The sequence below is a fragment of the Atractosteus spatula genome, chromosome 5 (genome assembly GCF_055471065.1).
Source record: "Atractosteus spatula isolate fAtrSpa1 chromosome 5, fAtrSpa1.hap1, whole genome shotgun sequence".
Taxonomy (NCBI): Eukaryota; Metazoa; Chordata; class Actinopteri; order Semionotiformes; family Lepisosteidae; genus Atractosteus; species Atractosteus spatula.
This window is the reverse complement of record NC_142710.1, coordinates 45,932,691-45,951,276: the sequence shown is the minus strand read 5'-3', so window position 1 is coordinate 45,951,276 and position 18,586 is coordinate 45,932,691. Positions and strand designations below refer to the sequence as shown.

At 40.7% G+C, this 18,586-nt stretch overlaps 2 protein-coding genes across 7 annotated transcripts in view; both read left to right on the top strand.

Annotated features, from left to right (window-relative positions):
* The window catches only part of pbrm1 (polybromo 1), a 30,156-nt gene extending 20,256 nt beyond the window's left edge, over positions 1-9,900 (top strand). For 2 of the 6 annotated variants that reach the window (XM_088917649.1, XM_088917651.1), the window contains exons 24-30: positions 1,727-1,937; positions 2,203-2,404; positions 2,557-2,718; positions 3,150-3,275; positions 5,059-5,126; positions 8,436-8,649; positions 9,443-9,900. In XM_088917649.1, the coding sequence (XP_088773775.1) occupies positions 1,727-1,937; positions 2,203-2,404; positions 2,557-2,718; positions 3,150-3,275; positions 5,059-5,126; positions 8,436-8,649; positions 9,443-9,615 (1,156 nt within the window). In that variant the 3' untranslated portion in view covers positions 9,616-9,900. Of the gene's footprint in view, positions 1-1,726; positions 1,938-2,202; positions 2,405-2,556; positions 2,719-3,149; positions 3,309-5,058; positions 5,127-8,435; positions 8,650-9,442 lie in introns of all 6 variants that reach the window. The other 4 variants (XM_088917650.1, XM_088917648.1, XM_088917652.1 and 1 more) reach the window with 3 other exon arrangements.
* A 7,035-nt stretch (positions 9,901-16,935) lies between these two features.
* On the top strand, positions 16,936-17,915 carry uqcc5 (ubiquinol-cytochrome c reductase complex assembly factor 5). The gene is made up of 2 exons (XM_088916999.1): positions 16,936-17,323; positions 17,650-17,915. The coding sequence occupies exons 1-2, from the start codon at positions 17,170-17,172 to the stop codon at positions 17,730-17,732; spliced, it is 237 nt and encodes a 78-aa protein (XP_088773125.1). The 5' UTR covers positions 16,936-17,169; the 3' UTR covers positions 17,733-17,915.
* The last annotated feature ends 671 nt before the right edge of the window (positions 17,916-18,586 follow it).

Here is an 18,586-nt window from a genome sequence, read left to right as displayed (position 1 = left end):
AAATCGTTTCAGTTGTACTGTTTAAATTAAACGGACAGTATTAAACCTATTTATTTTGTATGTAAGAATGTCTCTTGCTGCTCAGAAGTTTGTTGTTGGGTAATTAGACTCATGAAGATCTGTGAATCTGTCTTGCATCACCTTTAGTGTTTGGAGTCAAAAGTAAAAATGAAATCCAGATTTTTGGTTAAATAAAAGCAGGAAAAAATGTTTCTGATGTTTTCAGAAACAGAGCATGGTAATTGGGCGTATAAAATCAACAATGTGGAATGTACTGAAAAACAAACAAACCTCAGGTATAATTACCAATCAGCTTAGACTGTAATCGAAAAAGAAAAGCTTCTGCAGTTAATGATGAAAAAATGATATGAGCTGTCAAGGAAAACTCTAATACAACTGTTAGTGAAAACACAACCAAGTTTCAGAGTACAGGGGTGAAATTCACCATAGATTGAAACAAAAGAATTACAAAGGTGACAGTTCAAGTTGTAAACCTCTGATCAGCACCAAGAACAAAGAAAAAAACAGATTAAAATGTGCTAAGAAGTACAAAGATAAGCCATGAGACATTTGGAACAAATTTCCAAAACCACAAAGTGTATTCTTGTTCTAATATGATCAAAGGTATGCATGAAAGTACCCTGAAATAATCTTATTATATTGTAGATAGTTCATTTTAATCTCTTGATCATAAATACAAATTGCATGTCTGTAAATCAATCAATTGTTTTTATTCTGCTGCCCAAATACATTTGTAAGGTACTTTATATACATTTCTATTTCAGTATCAGTATTCATCAACAAAATCTTTAAAAGCTGTGAAAACCTCCATACCAGTTTCACTTAGATTACCTGCACTTTGTTTGTACTTTGGTGGCAATAATCAGACATGGTCTTTGCTGCTGATATTTTAGCTCAATGCACTCCATTAGATGGTATAGGTGTGCAGCAGACTCAGCCTTCAAATCTATGTTTGTTTGTGTTCTTTATGCCTTCAGTTGTCAAGAAGTAAAACTGTTCACAGTATACACTTCTATAACCCAATGTTCTAGTGACCCTTTGTTCCATTGTAATAGCTTTCTCTTTTTTTATTTTCCTGTGCATCCTCTGGTAACAGAGTGTACTTTAATGGTTCAGGCTTCATTGAGACACAGGCTCAGGTTTTTGTAGCATCTGTAGGAAGTACTAAGTTTGGAACTTCAAAAGTTTTCCAATTCTATTCTCTAGGACCTCTCTGTGGATTTTATTTCTGGCTGGGGTCTCATTTACTAAATGGAAACCTTACATGTTTTGCATTATTAAAAACAGAACCAACATCAACTTCAGTTACACAGAAAGGGAGAACCAGGTTTTAGTTTTAAAACCATCCAGAGCTTGTGCATTCATGAAGTTGACTGAGGGGCTTGAGTCCCATGTAACTGAAATCAGTAGATAGTCTCATGTAACAATTGGGCAAAAGGTATAATTCCAGGTTTAAGTTACTGGTGACCAATGGCCAACCAATGAGCACTGGGCCGATGTTTTACATTGCATTTTTGTTGTGTTTAAAATTTAAATTGTGATTTTTTTTTTTTTTAATGACAAGATGTGCTATGGGCCAGCTTATCCAGTCCAAGTGCATTTCTGGTGTTATGCAAGTTATGTTGATGTTGTGTTGTTCACAAGAGAACAGAGTGCCATATATTGATATATATCATATACAGATGGTTTCCTCTTTGCCCGACAGGAAGCCAATTGTGCCTCAGAAAGAGCCGTCTCCTCTGCTAGAGAAGAAGATCCAGGAACTGGAGGCCAAGTTTGCAGAACTGGAAGGAGTTGATGATGAGATGGAGGAGATGGGGGAAGAGGATGGAGAGGTGACAGAGACCCCTTCCATGCCACAGTTACAAACCCCGTTAGCCAGTGAATTGGATATTATGCCCTATACCCCTCCTCAGGTGAGTGACTTATCTAAGGATACCTCAAAAGCTTTTTTTCCACAATGTAGTCATGCTTGCATTCAAAGATTACTGGTTTAGTTCTTGTTGTGGCTACCAGTTGATTGTGTATTTGTGTCCACATCAGTACACATGCAGCATCTGCAAAGTTAGTTGTGAGGGAATGTGCTGATCATCTATGCTTTTGAAAAATAACTTAATTTGCTTCAAGACATTTAGAACTGTGCAGACATTGAGCTGATCTCCATTTTTCTCTTGGGGCTAGTCAACTCCGAAGTCTATAAAAGGCAGTGCAAAGAAGGAGGGATCTAAAAGGAAAATCAACATGAGTGGGTACATCCTGTTCAGCAGCGAGATGAGAGCAGTGATAAAGGCCCAGCACCCAGACTTTTCTTTTGGAGAGCTGAGTCGCTTGGTAGGCACTGAATGGAGAAACTTGGAGGCAACCAAGAAAGCTGAGTACGAAGGTAAGTGGAGCCTGCAGCCAGCTGACTTCCAAAGGGAAGGAAGCCACAAACTTGTGAACCTACTGGAATCCAAGCTAGAGTTGCATGTAGAATGTTAGAATGTATCTTTTGTGGATTAAGTGAGGTCACTGTCTTTCTCATATGCTTTACAGAGCGGGCAGCCAAAGTTGCAGAACAGCAGGAAAGAGACCGTGCAGCCCAACAGCAGCAGGGAGCTTCACCTAGAGCTGGTACCCCTGTTGGGGCACTCATGGGTGTGGTGCCCCCACCAACACCAATGGGAATGCTTAATCAGAACATAACTCCTGGGTCAGGTAACCACTCACTAACACGGCTGCACCCTTTACCTTAAAGGATCAGGCTAAACTGCTCACAAGGTTTTCCCCAATCTACTTGCTTCTGTACCCTCAGGTGAAATGCCCATCTCTTTTAATTATGTCCTCTTAAGGTCCCACAGCAGTCACATCACCCAAATAAACAGTTTAATGCTACATGTTGTCATTTTCACCATTTGAAATTTGAGTGACAACCATTTTCTTTTTTATATCATCAACAGCATGTGCATAAAGTAATCATGTTTTTAACCTTTGTGTTGATTTTTTTGCTAACTTATGTTACAGCTAACAAGTCTGTTCATCTTATGCACTAACCATATTTTAACTTCTGTTATCTTTGTTTCTAGTGCATGACTTTTGATAGTGAGTGCATGATACTGATGCATGGATTTGTTGTGTTGTCCCTCAAGGCATGATGGGTGGCTTTGGGCCACCTATGCTGCCCTTACAGGGCTCAGTTGACGGCATGGTCAGCATGGGCAGCATGCAGCCACATCACATGGGGGTACCTCCTTTAACCCACCATCTTCCTCCAGGTATGCCAGTAATCCCAGGCATCCCATTCTCTGGTAAGGACATAATCATTTTCACCAGGAGGTTGCTTCTTCTACCTCTCTTTTTAACACCTCTGGAAGGGGCTTCCTGTATTGTAGACTTACTGTACTAATAAATCTTTAAGTCACAGCTTTGTAAGTTGCAGATGTTTAGACTGGCACATTCAACTTAATGGAGACCTTTAATAAGGTTGGGCAGAGCGGTGGCTCTGTGGCTAAGGATCTGCACCTGTGGCTGGAAGGTTGCCAGTTTGTATCCCGCGGCCGGCAGAGGAGTCCTACTTCATTGGGCCCCTGAGCAAGGCCCTTAACACCAACTGCTCCAGGGGCGCCGTATAAATGGCTGACCCTGCGCTCTGACCCCAAGCTTCTCTTTCCCTTTCTGTGTTGCCTGTATGTCTCATGGAGAGCAAGCTAGGGTATGCGAAAAGACAAATTCCTAATGCAAGAAATTGTATGTGGCTAATAAAGTAATCTAAATTTCCAAAAGCATAAAAGACAAATCTTTGTTATTGAGAAGTAATTTGTTTTGATTGCTACATGTACTCTTCTAGTGAGTGGTATTGTGGTTTGATCCTTGGGTCCTGGGTTTATTTTTGGATTGAGGTGCCATCTGTGTGGAGTTTAAATGTTCTCCCAGAGTTTACATGGATTATATTATCCACCTTCTCCAGATTCCTCCCACTACCAAAAGACATGCTGACTAGGTTAATCTTTGTCTCTAAATTATCCCTGTTTGTACCTGCAGTGAACTGATGTTCATCCAAGGTGGCGTCCCAGCTTGCGTCCTGTGCTTCTGGGTTACAGCAACTCTCGTTAGGATTGAACAGCTCTTTGATAATGAATGGATAAACTCAGCAAAGACATGTGAAAAGGCATTGCTAATACCTGCTCTATAATCTTTTATTTTAAGCTTTGAATGAGAATGAGTTACAGCATTCTTCTTACAGATTTACAAAACAGGAGCCATTGATAGAACCAACAGCAAAATGCTATAATTTTTTTTCTGTGATTCTTTGTTTGAAACAGTAGTGTGGATTGAGGACATTCGGGTCTGAAGTTTATAATGTGTTCCATTAATTGAGTAAGATATATCCTTGCTCTTCATTTACCCTCTGCAGTTGTAACTATTGACCAGCTGGGCCAAAGGCTCAACAATTAGATTGTGAATTTATCCTATGAAAAACAAGACTATACTGTAGGATGTGTGCATGCATTGTCCATTAACCATTCTTTTAAGTTGACACCATCAGATGCCATTCCTAAGGACAAACTTTGATTTACAGACATATTTTAAAAATATTTTTGCGGCTGCTACTTCTTCTTCAGTACTCAATTTTGATAGATTTTCCACAAATTGGCACATGACATTGAACCCCGTGGCTACACTCTAGAAGAAAGAGGAAATGAAGACTCCAGTGGAACCAGTCCAAGACACAACATAGTCACATACATCACGATTAGTGCCACTTGGAGACACATCCATTACAGACACCACAACAATCCTGCAGGCAACTGGAGAATGACATTGGATTCCAGAGCTCACTCTGTGTTTGGGGGACTACTTTGGTGTCTAGGTCATTCAGAAATCGCCATTTCAGAATAAATTTTATTTTTCTTATACAGTTTCTTAACCAAGGTGTTTTTACATATCAGTACCAGTATAGTAGGAAATGCAGTATAGTTGCTGTGATATTGTGTGATTATAGGTTCAGAAGTAATTGCTCTTTGTCTCTAACCATGTCTGCTGTGCCCTTTGCTGTAGGTGTTATGGGCCAGGGTGTGAACTCTATGGGAGGAAGTCCCGGCAGTGGAAATCCTTACAGCCAGCAGGTAAACTTTGCAATGAACATTTGAAGAAAAGGTTCTTATAACATCTTTTGAACTTAATATCTGCATCATGAAAAGGTTGGAACCCTGAAAAAGAATGCAGTCTTCACCAATTGGGATGTTGAAGATTCTGACGGCCCTAGCCCTGAGTGTCTGTGATGCTCAGGAGCAAGACTGGATTAGTTGATCCTGAAGGATGGGTATCTGCCACAGTTGCTGCATCAGCATGAATACAAGTTTCCTACAGGATGCTTCTTGTTCTTGATGGAGAACCACAGTGTGTAGTTTGTAGACTCCTCGGAAACAAAGGGTCCATCCTGCCTCTATATAATATGTCTGCTACCATATTGGTCACTCTGGGTAGACAAATGGCCTTAAGGGACAGGAAACAATTATGTGCCCAGAGAAATAGGGTAGAATCACCTCTCTGGTGATTGACTTAACTCAGTACTTCAGTTTTCTCTGTCTGGATGAGTACATTTTTCCTTTAGTACTGGGCAGAAGTGGTAGAGTAGCACTTTGGATTTCTGGCCATAAAGAAGACAGGAGATGTTAAGTGGGGTCTCCTATATGGAGTGCCATCTATGCTGCAAGTAGTGTCTGAGCTCCTCCAAGGTCACCCTTCTTTCCTGATACTTAATATGCCTTCAGGAGAAGTGTCAATGACATAGCACTGTTTTTCTGGATATACAATGTTCATGCTGATGGCCTTGGAGCCTGCTTGCTACCAAGACTTTAATGGCACAAAATGACACAGGGCCCAGAGCCTTGACATTGTGGGTACGGACAGCTGCTCAACTGCTTTTGTGGAGATAGGCACTGATGCCTGCCAAGATCTATAGACTTCTAAAGTCTGGGAGGATTGGTGACTCTCATACTGGAATGTGTTACTGGAAAGCCCACAAAGATGCACTTTGGATATTGAGGGGATTTCAGACTTCAGAATTATATGGTCTGCCATGCCATGAATAAGACCATGAAAAGGTTGTCTAGGAGGGTATCCTGGTACGTGGGTGTTTAAGAGATTGGCCCACCTTCCAAGACCCACTTTGAAAGTATTTCCTGATGCAACAGTAAATAGCATCTTCCATACCAAGTACAGCCAAAAGGAGCTACCCCAGGCAGGGGTAAGGTTCACAGTATTATGTATGGGGCCTCATAGTCAGTGCATGAATTCTTGTTTGGGGTAGGAGATGTTTCACAAATAGGAGGCACTAGTTGCACGGTTCGCAGATTACCAACCAACTAAGCATCCATGTGTTTGGAGTACATGTTTGACGCAAGATTTCTCTCTGTGGTTGATGTGGAGCCGCTTGGCATCCTTGAATGACAAAGAGGGTCTGCAAGGTGGAGAATGGGGTCCTCAAACAATGACCTTTTTGAGTGTGAAAATGGGTGCAGACTACATTTTATATTAAAAGTACTTCACTGTGGAGCATGTGAAGGCACCATTGTACTCTACAGGAATAGTAGTTCAGGTGGGTAGCTGCGTCAGCATGCGTAGGCTGCAAAGGAACAAGTAACAGGTTTATTCCATGCTGAAAAAAAGAAGAGAGAAAACAACGTTTCGGCCATGGAGCCTTCTTCAGGTGTGAGAGAGACAAGGCAGTAGGCAAAGGTAATGTAGTGGGAGAACAAAGGCTGGGAGGGAGGAGGGGTGAGAGGCGGGAGCAGGGGACAGAAAGAGAGGCCAATCAAGAGGTGTGAAGTCAGAATAGGTGTCGAGAGGTGTGAATTGAAACTTCAATGAATGGAGAAAATTTAGTAGAATAGTAGTCTGTCGTTAAGAGAAGGGGGAGGTGTGATCCTAGCTGCAGGATAAGTTTGGTTTCGGTAGTCTTTCTGATGTACGAGTTCGGAAAACCATCTTTGAGAACACAGACGGAGAGATTAGAGTGGTCGTGGCTGTCAGATTTGAAATGAGAAACAATGGGCTTGGAGAGATCTTTAATCTTCATAGCCCTGACGTGTTCTCTGAAGCAGTCTCCAAGTCTCCTTCCTGTTTCTCCAATGTAGAGAGAAACTGGGCATCTACTGCAAGAGATATAGTAAATAAGGTTGCTGGAGGTACAAGATGCCATCTGGGTGATCCGGAATTGTCCTGAGGGGCCTTGAATGAGTGTGGTGTTGGATGTGTACTTGCAGGTGATACAGCGAGCTCTGTTGCAAAGGAAAGTACCTGGTGTGGATGGCTGCTGAGGGCGGTCAAGGGAGCTGTGAACAAGAAGGTTGCGCAGATTAGGTGATCGGCGATATGAGATGATGGGGCGGTCAGAAAAGAGGGCCCCAATGGAGGGATCATCCTGTAGGATGGAAAAGTTGTGGTTAATAGTCCTGGGGATAGGAAGTGTGTTAGGGTGGTAGGGAAGCACCAAAGGAATGCGGTTGTTACGGCGGGTGTTCCTGATTGGGTTGATGGTCCGAGGGGTGTTTTTGGCTCGGGCAAGGGCCCTGTCAATAACACTGCTGGGGTATCCTCTGTTGATGAAAAAGGAGTACATTTTGAGGGCTTGGTTCTCGAAGTCGATGTCATCGCTGCATAGTCGTCGTGTTTGGGGTGAAATGAGCTATACAAGAGATAGCTGTGTGAATCCGTGGGTTTGTAATAAACCGAAGTGGAGAGTCGGGGGTAGTTTATGGAGAAGTTGATGTCTAGAAACAGAAGAGTAGTGGAAGATATGTTAACCGTATATTTGAGGGACGGGTGGAAGTTGGTGAAATGGTGCAGGAAGAACTCAAGCTGATCATTGGAGCATGTGTTGGCACCGACGCAGTCATCAATATATCGCTTGTAGAGGTCAGGGACATAGCCAGTGTAGGAAGCGAAGAGAGATCAAGACGCAAGAGAGATCTTGCGTCAAACATTCCTCTACAGGAATAGGAACAAGTAATAGGTTTATTCCATGCTGAAAAAAAGAAGAAAGAGAACACAACTTTTCGGCTGTGGAGCCTTCTACAGGAATATGCACTTTGTGGTCATTAAGTGTAATGTGGAAGCATCTTGTATACAGCAAAACAAAAAGCTCAAGTTTTTTTTACGTTGCAGGTAATGAGCTTTACGAAAGACTTTATCTGTTGGAACTCCATGATCAAATCTTTTTAAAGAACAGCTAATGCATTTATTTGAAAAAGCACAAGATCATGTGTCACAGACATATGTTCTTTCATTTGTGAAAATGTTTCCTTACTGAAGTCTTACACTTCAGGAAATAATTTTATGGTTCTCTTTCTCTCAAATACTCTTATCCTAAAATCATGAGGAGCCAACTACATTTTAGGCTTAAGGTCTCACTGCTTATTTGACTGTTTCAGATGGGAATTCACGGGCAGGGCCAGCAGGCACCCCCTCCATACCCAGGGCAGGGTCAGCCAGGACAACCGGCTCTGCAGCAGCCTTCAACTCCCATGTTTGTGGCTCCACCTCCAAAGACACAGCGCCTGCTGCACTCTGAGGCCTATCTGAAGTACATTGAGGGGCTCAGTGCCGAGTCTGGCACTGTGAGCAGATGGGACCACACTCTTACAGGTAAGAGCACATGTAATTGCATGTTCCCACTTGGAGATGAAGTTCATGTAAGACTAAACCGCACACAAAATAAAATGTTTGTTAAATATTTTAGCTTTTTGTTTCACTTTTAAATCCTAGATTCATTATCATTATCATTAGATTATTGTTATCTTTAAACAGGCACCATTTGACATGAGATCATTGAATAGCTTTGTGAATTCAAATACTGACTTTCTTTATACTATTATAAATATATGACAGAACTGCCACTGGTATATTTTGTTGTTTAGATTATTAGTATTAAATACATTAGCAACTTAATGGAATACCTACAACACACAGCAGATTATTACCTTGTTAACAGATGTGGTCATGTCTCAGAAGCTAAACCAGGCTGGTACCTACACCAGATTGCTGCTGTAAGTGGTATTGCTAGAGGAGTTTGTGCTCCTTCCACTGGACCTGAATTTTTACACCTGTATGAAAATGAGACACTGCCATAGGAGTCCTTTGGTTTGGGTGTTAAACCAGGGTTCTAAGTACTTTGTCAACAAGTATTTCAAGTTCTTGGTGAACAAGGAATGACAATACAGTTCATAAGAGTAGTATTCTGATTAGGCCTAGCTCTAATGGGTAAGTGGGTCCCCTCCTATGTGTAAAGTGCAGGTGATGCTTTTTGCAATAACAGTGCTATATAGATGCAAACTGTTAGAACTCCTATCATGGATAATAAGCGTGGTCATGAAATGAATACCACATGGTATTCAGTATTCAGCTGGACTGCTTAATATAATGTATGCTGTTCCCTCAGCTCGGAGGAAAGACGTACACTTGACGAAAGAGCAGGAAAGCCGTCTCCCCTCACACTGGCTGAAGAGTAAGGGGGCCCACACTACAATGGCAGACGCCCTTTGGCGTCTCCGGGACCTGATGCTACGAGACACTTTAAACATCCGCCAAAATTATAACCTGCAAAATGTTTAGGCAATTCTGTCTAAATGTCTCCATCTAACAGCTCTATATGAGATATATGGGTCACGAAAAGCAGTAATATTATATTGTACATTATTAAAACTGTTTGGTTTGATTTTTTTAAAGATGACAAAATAAGCTTGGTTTTCATGTTTTTGCCCCCCCCCCAACAGCATTCTTTTATTTTTTGTTTTGTATTGATGTTAAATTTCTTATCTGGTTAGTGTTTGGTCAAAATGCTTAGTATGTTGTACTAAACATGGAATAAACATTTCATAAAAGGCTTTAAAGAGAAAATTCTGTCTCTTGACTTCTTGTTATTACAGATTATGTGAGGTGTTTATAAACTCAGCTAAAAAAATAATTAATTTTTACAGCCCATCTAAAATGTAGGTGAACAGAATACAACTATCATAAAATCAATTGATTTGATTTTGATACAGCAATAATTATATTGTTAAGTCTAAACTTCAGACTCTGTAAAAAGGCCATGGATCTGCATACCCAGTCCTGCATTCTTTATTAGACAATGAGCTGAGATCAAGAAAGCATGTTAAGTAACCCTTAATTAACTTATTTACACAATTATGGCATTCAGAACTCAGCTGAATAGAAAACCAAATAATGCCACTGACTCTTTAGGACCAGGACTGAAAAAGGTAATAGATGCCAAAATGTAATCCATTTTCTTTGTGAAGATTTAGTGAACAGCAGGCTCCATCACTCCACAACTCTGTGCAATAAAATAGCTGCATTAGCAACAGATATTACCATGTAGACTCAGGGTGATCATCTCTAGTCCAGAAGAGACACTGTCCCATATTTTCTCTACACTTGAAACAAATTTATTTTGAACACTTCAAGTGAATTGCTCACTTAAACTACACAGAGCATTTGAAAGTGAAACAAGCACCAGCCATTTAAGCTGATGAATTTATCAAAACTCACATGAGTTCCAAGTCTTTACAAATTGATGATCAAAAAGCATCCCAACAGAGCTAGAAAATCCTTAGCCAAACTGGAAGACCATGAGGCAATATGTATATTAAAGTCCCCAAGAATAAGGATCCTCTTAAATCTGAGGCATAAAAATGAAAGTAAATCGGCAAACTCCCCTAAAAAGGTTTCATTAGCTTTAGGTGGTCTATAAACTGTGGCAATGATGTAGAGTGGGGAATAGAGACATTTAAAACAAGACATTCAAAAGAGATAAGATGTACAGTAACAGGGACTTGAATTGTAAAGAAGATTACTGTATAGCTAACAATAATGTCCCCATCTCTGCCTGAAAGATGAGGGAGGTCAAACAACCCACACGCAGGAGGGACAAACTGGTTGAACAGGAGATCATCATTTTGTCTGTGCCAGGTTTCGGTAAAGCACAAAAAGTCAATTTTATTTCTGTAATAAAGTCACATACGGGAAGAGCCTTAATGTTCGCAGAGGTGGTGTTCAGCAGTGCTGATCTGGCCAGTCTCGGGGAGCCAGGGGGCAGCGGAGTGGGTTCCAGGCACGGCAGAGAAAGTACATTTTTAGGTTGGCGCCGTTGCGGGATGTCCTTGCGCCGAGAGGCAGGGATAGAGACTCCACAGGGCGATGAAGGAAAAAAATGGCGTCCCGTGCTGCGAATAATGTAACGCATTGGTCGCAGGATTCCAATATTACGGCAGTAATTGTGGTTTTTACCAGGAAATAATTCTGTTTCAGTTGCAGTAGTTGCAGCGAGGTTTACCTTAGAAGCGTGTTCGTAGCACAATTCCATCAGGAAGTATTCGGCAGTAGAAGCAGCAGTCATACTGGAAGTGGAAGTCCCGTTTGTAGATTGCAAAGTGGAGCAGCCAAAAATTAAATAAAAAACAAGCATGGCAGAGGGAAAAAAAAGAAAAAAGTAAATAAAAAGTAGACAAAAATGAAAACAGGCGAGAGGAACGGCAGCCAAACGCGCCAGCATTCTCTCTCAGCCGGAACCGAAAATTCTAGAGACCATGCTATTACAATTCACTTAAACACCTCATTGCAATGAACCTTTTCAAACCCCTCCAATCTGGCTTCAGACAACTTCACAGCACAGAAACTGCCCTGGTCAAAGTAACTAATGATCTTCTAATAGCATCTGATTCTGGTTCTCTTTCTATCATTTTTCTTCTTGATATCAGTGCTGCTTTCGACACTGTTAATTAGTCATGGATTAGTGAGGTAAGACTTGAACCATTTGAGAGCAGTATAAGAAACTCCAAACAGTCTTAAGACGAGCAAGTAGTTGTGTTTGGAGTTCCTTGCACTGCTCTCAGATGGTTCAATTCTTAACTCACTAATCGCTGTAACCTTGTCTCTCTTGGCAGATTTAAGTGGTGTTTCTGAGAGAGTCCTTGCACTGGCTTCCTGCCAAGTTTTGAGTCGACTTCAAAAATCCTCCTGCTCACCTATAAAGCTCTGTATAACACAGCACCTCAGCACCTGTCTGAGCTACTATTGTCCTACTCCTCACCTCGCAGCCTTCACTTCTCTGGTCCCCTCACTCCTATCTGTCCCCCAAGCCTGTCTACAGTCTATGGGTGACAGGGACTTCTCCTGTTATGCCTCAAAGCTGTGGAACTCTATCCCCAAGGATATCACAGAGTCATCTTCTCTAAACTCCTTCAAATCTAGACTCAAAACCTTCTTCTTTAGAAGAGCTTTTACTTAACTGGTTATGTTTTTTACCCCTCTGCTCCTACTGTATTCAGTCCCCCCCCCATCTACGCTCATTGTGCATATCTTGTGTTGTTTTTTATTATTGTCATTCTGTAAAGCATTTTGAGAAGCTTATTATTTATATATATATATTAATTACATATTATGATTTAAGGGAGACCTACAAGACCTGCTAGACTGCAGCTTTGTAGGACAAGGTTTGTTAGCCACTAGAACAGTGGTTCTCAACCTTTTTTATCAACCGTGGCTAAAAGCAAGTCTCACGGGCCACATATACAGTTGCAAAAACAAAGTTTGTGAACCCTTTGGAATTCCCTGGATTTCTGCATTAATTACTCATTTAAATGTGGTCTGCTCTTCAACTAAGTCACAATAGACAAACACAATCTACTTAAACTAATAACACACAAACAATTGTATTTCTCAATATTGAACACATCATTTAAAAACATTCACAGTCCAGGCTGGAAAAAGTATGTGAACCCTTGAATTTAGTAACTGGTAGAACCTCCTTTAGCAGCAATAACCTCCACCAAACATTTCCTCTAGTTGCACAATAGTTAGGAGGAATTTTAGACCATTCCTCTTTACAAACCTGTTTCAGTTCATTGATATTTCTGGGATTCCTTGCGTGAACAGCTCTCTTCAGGTCATGCCACAGCATTTAAATTGGGTTGAAGTCTGGAGTCTGACTTGGCCATTTCAGAACACGACTTGTCTTCTGCTTCTGATGTTGACTTACTCCTGTGTTTCGGGTTATTGTCTTGTTGCATCACCCAACTTCTATTAGGCTTCAGGAGACCTTGAGATTCTCCTGTAAAATTGCTTGATACAATTTTGAATTCATTGTTCCCTCTGTGCCTCAGGGCAAGCTGTCCAGGCCCTGAGGCAGCAAAGCAGCCCCAAACCATGATGCTCCCTCCACCATGCTTCACGGTTGGGATGAGGTTTTGGTGTTGGTGTGCAGTGCTTTTTTTCCCTCCAAACACAGGGTTGCGTGTTTCTGCCAAAGAGTTCAACTTTTGTCTCATCCATTCACAGAACATTGTCCCAGAAGCATTGTGGAACATACAGGTGGTCTTTTGCAAACTTGAGACGTGCAGCAATGTTTTTTTTTGGAGAGAAGTGGTGTTCTTCCACTAACACCATTCTTGTTCAGTGTTTTTCTTATAATGGACACATGAACAGAGACTTTGGCAAGTTCAAGAGATTTCTGCAGGTCCTTTGCTGTTACCCTAGGGTTCATTGGTAGACATTGGTAGACAATTTGTCTTACTGTGGACTGATGAACACCCAGGCCTTTAGACATGCTTTCATAGCCTTTTCTAGCTTTATGCATCTCTACAATTCTTCTTCTAAGGTCCTCTGACATTTCTTTCAATCAGGGCATGGATCATATGAACAGCTCTTTCTTGAGAAGAGCAAACTCTATCAGTAACCAACCTTTGTGTGCCTTTTTTATAGGGCAGGGCACCTCCAACCCACCTCCAATCTCATCTCATTGATTGGAACACCTGACTCCAGTTAGCTTTTGGAGAAGTCTAGCCTAGAGGTTCACATACTTTTTCCAACCTAGACTGTGAATGTTTAAACGATGTGTTCAGTAGTGACAAGAAGAAGTACAATTGTTTGTGTGTTTAAGTGGATTGTGTTTGTCTATTGTTGTGACTTAGTTGAAGATCATACCACATTTTTATGAGTAATTAATGCAGAAATCCAGAACCCAATCCAGAACCCAAAAGGGTTCACAAACGTTTTCTTGCAACTGTATTAATCACAACTAGGCCTACCTTATCTGCATCCATAATAGCTATTAATCATGTATATATACATAGAGAGAGGTTGGAAGTTATGGTGTAGTACACAAGGTTTCTTGAGAAATAGAATGTTTCAGATGGAAGTGCTTCATCAGCTGTGCAACTTCAGAAGCACTTTGCATGCACAGCTGATGAAGGACTTCCGTTCGAAACATCCTATTTCTCAAGAAACCTTGTGTACTACACCATAACTTTTCCAACCTCTACATTTACTACTGAAGTACACTGCAGTTAATCCCTGGATTTTCTTATATATGTTCTTAACATTCTTAACTCTGACAGTATAGTACTCACATTAATGGGATACTTAATACTGAGACCAAACCCACATAGTTGGGCTCTAATTGTGTGACTGCACAACGAAGTTGAGATTCCAGATGAAGGTCTCTCACATGTATATATCCACAGATTCGTCTGCAGCTAAACTTAGAGCAGAAGCAGCAGCTACTTTAGCCTTTAGCTGTGCTGTCAGGTTCTCAGACATTTCTGCAATTCATCGCGTAACTGTGTCATTGCTTAGCTGTAAACTTTTTATCCTGTGAATTATCTCTCTCTGTTGTTGCTCAAGTCCTCAAAGTGACATTGTGATTCAAGAAAACAGTTCTTTACTAGTTCACCATTACTGAATAGTTTGCCATGTTTAGCGAGTAGCCATGAAATTTTGAACGTGGCTAGCATCACCGCTTGGGACACTTTTAAAGTAGCTTGCATGATTTTCTGCTCAGCAATAGCAGCTTTTTCTAGATTACTTATCTTGAGAGACCTGTCACTTGAATCAGGTGGGTATTGCTGGCCAAAACTTTTGCGAGTAGTATCAAAATATCTTTTTAAATTGTACATTTTGCAAGCGCCATTAATTGTATTACAAAGCAAACAGAAAGGCTGCAAATCTCTTATCAATCAAGGCAAATTTGCTCCTTCATTCTTCCAGTACTTTCCTTTCCTCATCGCTGATGCCCCAACTCTTTTCTTCTGTTTGCACGTTTCATTGTCTGTATTGTCTGTTTGTCGTTTTTAACCCCTTACAACAAACTGATTCATTTTTCTTTCTTATTTTATACAAACTAGTGTAGCAGACACAAAACCGCCACAATCACTGTCCTAGCTCTGCGTTGTGTTGAAGTGTAAATGAGTTACCTCGACCAGCAGGAGAGCGCTACAGAGTATAATAAAGTGCATCTGAAACAGGTCCATCCAAAGGTTCTTCTTTTATAACGATTAACCAGGAGAGCACTCAAGGGTGGGACAAAGAGAACCAATACATACAGTAAAAAAAGTATTAATTACAGATACAACTCCAGACATAGAACTATTCACTAACACTAATTATGCCAGCAGCCATATCACCCTGCAACTCACAACTGGCAACCCACTGAAGCTAAGAAGGTGTGAGCCTGGTCAGTACCTGGATGGGAGACCTCCTGGGCAAAACTAAGGTTGCTGCTGGAAGAGGTGTTAGTAGGGCCAGCAGGGGGCGCTCACCCTGCGGTCCATGTGGGTCCTAATGCCCCAGTATAGTGATGGGGACACTATACTGTAAACAGGTGCCGTCCTTCGGATGAGATGTAAAACCAAGGTCCTGACTCTCTGTGGTCATTAAAAATCCCAGGGCGTTTCTCGAAAAGAGTAGGGGTGTAACCCCGGCATCCTGGCCATATTTCCCATTGGCCCTTACCAATCATGGTCTCCTAATAATCCCCCTCTATGAATTGGCTTCATTACCCTGCTCTCCTCCCCACTAATAGCTGAAGTGTGTTGAGCGTTCTGGCACACTATGGCTGCTGTCGCATCATCCAGGTGGATGCTGCACATTGGTAGTGGTGGAGGGGAGTCCCCATTACCTGTAAAGCACTTTGAGTGGAGTGTCCAGAAAAGTGCTATATAGGTGTAAGCAATTATTATTATTATTATAACACAATAGAAAAGGTTTTTTCACATGTGCACTGATTATTGAAAAATAAAAAAAAAGCAACATACCTACAGAGAAAAATAAAGCGCTTGTGAAACAGGTCCATCCAAAAGTTCTTCTTTTATAACAATTAACCTAAGGAACAACAAAGAAACGAAACACACAAAGTAAAAACACCATACATGACAAACCTCACTCCGAAACGAACAATTTACCACTCCCTGTTGTTTGTGGACTACAGCTCAGCATTCAATTCCATGATACCCAGCCAACTGGTGACAAAGCTCAGGACTCAGGACGTTATAGCCTACGTGCAGCACTTTAATGAAATTAAAGATGAATGAAAATTAATCAGATCACCAGCAAATCTATTCAAAAGTGGGTTTACGTGACACACTCTTATTGGAGCTGCGAGTTCTACCTATTTTTTTTTATCGAAGGAATCGACTGCAAATCTAATTTATTAAAAAGGGGTCGGATATTGAAGGCCGCAGGTTGAGAAAAACTGCACTAGAGTATATACTATTGTGATATTGTATTTGACAAATTTGTTTCAGTGCTAGTTACCTATGATGAACAACGAAGAGAAAGGGCTGCCAATAAATGTGAGGAGTTTCAGATAAAAAAAAAAAACATCCAGCAGTAAACTCCACTAAAAAGAGGAACTTGATCATGAGTACAAGTTTTAAAGTAAAATGTTGAACATTTTCTAACATTTTCTTTTTTAATTAAAACGTGCTGAAAAAACAATTTATATAATTTCATTGCAGAAGGGTAACGATGAACATTTTTAACATAACATGTTGGTGTTTATGGTAATCATCGAATTCAATAACAAAGGAGAAAAAGGGATGTTTGTCCCCGTAGAGTTTCCGTACCTACTTCTACTAGTTTGTTAGGAAGTGAAAGAAAGCGTTTTCTTCGTGGTGGTGGTGATGTTAGTGGTAGAGGGCACGCGTTCTGGGGAATAGTTTTTTTAGCTGCAGATTGATTCAAACTGAATTTGTCTGCCATAGCAATGGAAGTTTTGCATGGTGTTCAGCCTACCCACTAAAATGGCTTAACGAGTGTTTTCAGTGTTTATTATTTACGGTTCCTGTCTCGACTTAAGATTCAGAGTTTCTTGAAGTGTATTAAAAATAGAAAATGCTTCTGAACAGTCAAAGAATTAGATATGTACTCAGCTTAGTTCCGGGAAAGCGTCGCTTTGGTACGTACAGATTTCTGCCACTATTTTTCGTTCTGGGAGGAGTGATGGAGTGGATTATGATCAATGTGAGGATCGGGAAGGAGACTTTCTGTAAGTCAACATAAAGCACTTGCTTCTTTTAGTAAAAGCACGTCAGGTATAAATTTGAATGTGTACCGTTCCGCTTTTCTAATTACCATAAAACATTTCTACGTTTATTTGGAGCGTTTGTCTTGAGTGATGGAACTACACAATCCGATGTCTTTGCAATGATCGGATCGATATCATTTTTTCATTTATCAAAATTTAAATTTTTAAACGTTTCAACTGAGTTTTCGATGCAACTGAAGTTAATTAACTTTTAAATTTCGTTAAATAATGCAATATGCAACAAATCGCCTACTGTAATAAAGGTGCAGTTGGTTGTTGTTTTCCAGATGATGTTTACAGGAGAAAACAGTCTGAGAGAAACTATCAGAAGAAGACAGAGGAGGGACTGGCAAACCAAGCAAATGGATAAATGAACTGCCTTGCTACGGATCAGTTCTCTGAGAGCATGTCTCCCCCTTGGTCAAGAAAAGATGCTTAATTTCCACATTATTTTCTCTGTAATACAATATGTTTCACCTTGTACACTGAAGAGGTGTGATGGAAATTAACTTCTCAGTTGATTTTAATAAAATAATGTATCAGATTTAATCATTTGCTTGTTTTAAAGGCTGTGTAATTTAATTAGATAAGTACTGATATTTTTGCTCAAGCTTTCATATGATTGCACAAAACAATTTGAAGCATGGTTAGGTGTGATAGGTACTGTGGTGAACCTGGTTTAACATAGGCACTATGGACAATATCAGCCTGGAGAAGACTGTTTCAAGTACACTGAAGCCCATTTTCATTACTCAGTGAGGCGTGCTAGTCACTGAGGAGAATAATTGGCAATGTGATGCAGGCATCCCCTGGATATACACAAGGTGGATAGAAAGAGACTTAGAGCTACTCTTTGCTTTTATAGGGGAGGAAGAGGAAAGAGTGGTAAGGGGTAAAAGGGAGAGATCATGGGGAAACATCAGGGAGTGAGTAACACTATAATACTGCAAGGTGTAATTATACAAATTTAAAATGTAAATTGCTTTAGGTACAAGCATAGTTCAGCTACAGTATATAAATGTAAGCACTACATTATCGCCCTATAAGACCTCACTGGGCCTCAGATGACTGAATTTGATATCCTGCTGAAGCGCTTCTTTTAGCGTTTGTGCTGCCCTTGGGGGCCCTAAACACCGTGGACCGCCCCCAAAGCTTTGTGCTGCTGCTGTACTGATATCATAAGATTTTCCATTGTGATAAGAAATGGGTAGCTTTCTTCCTCTT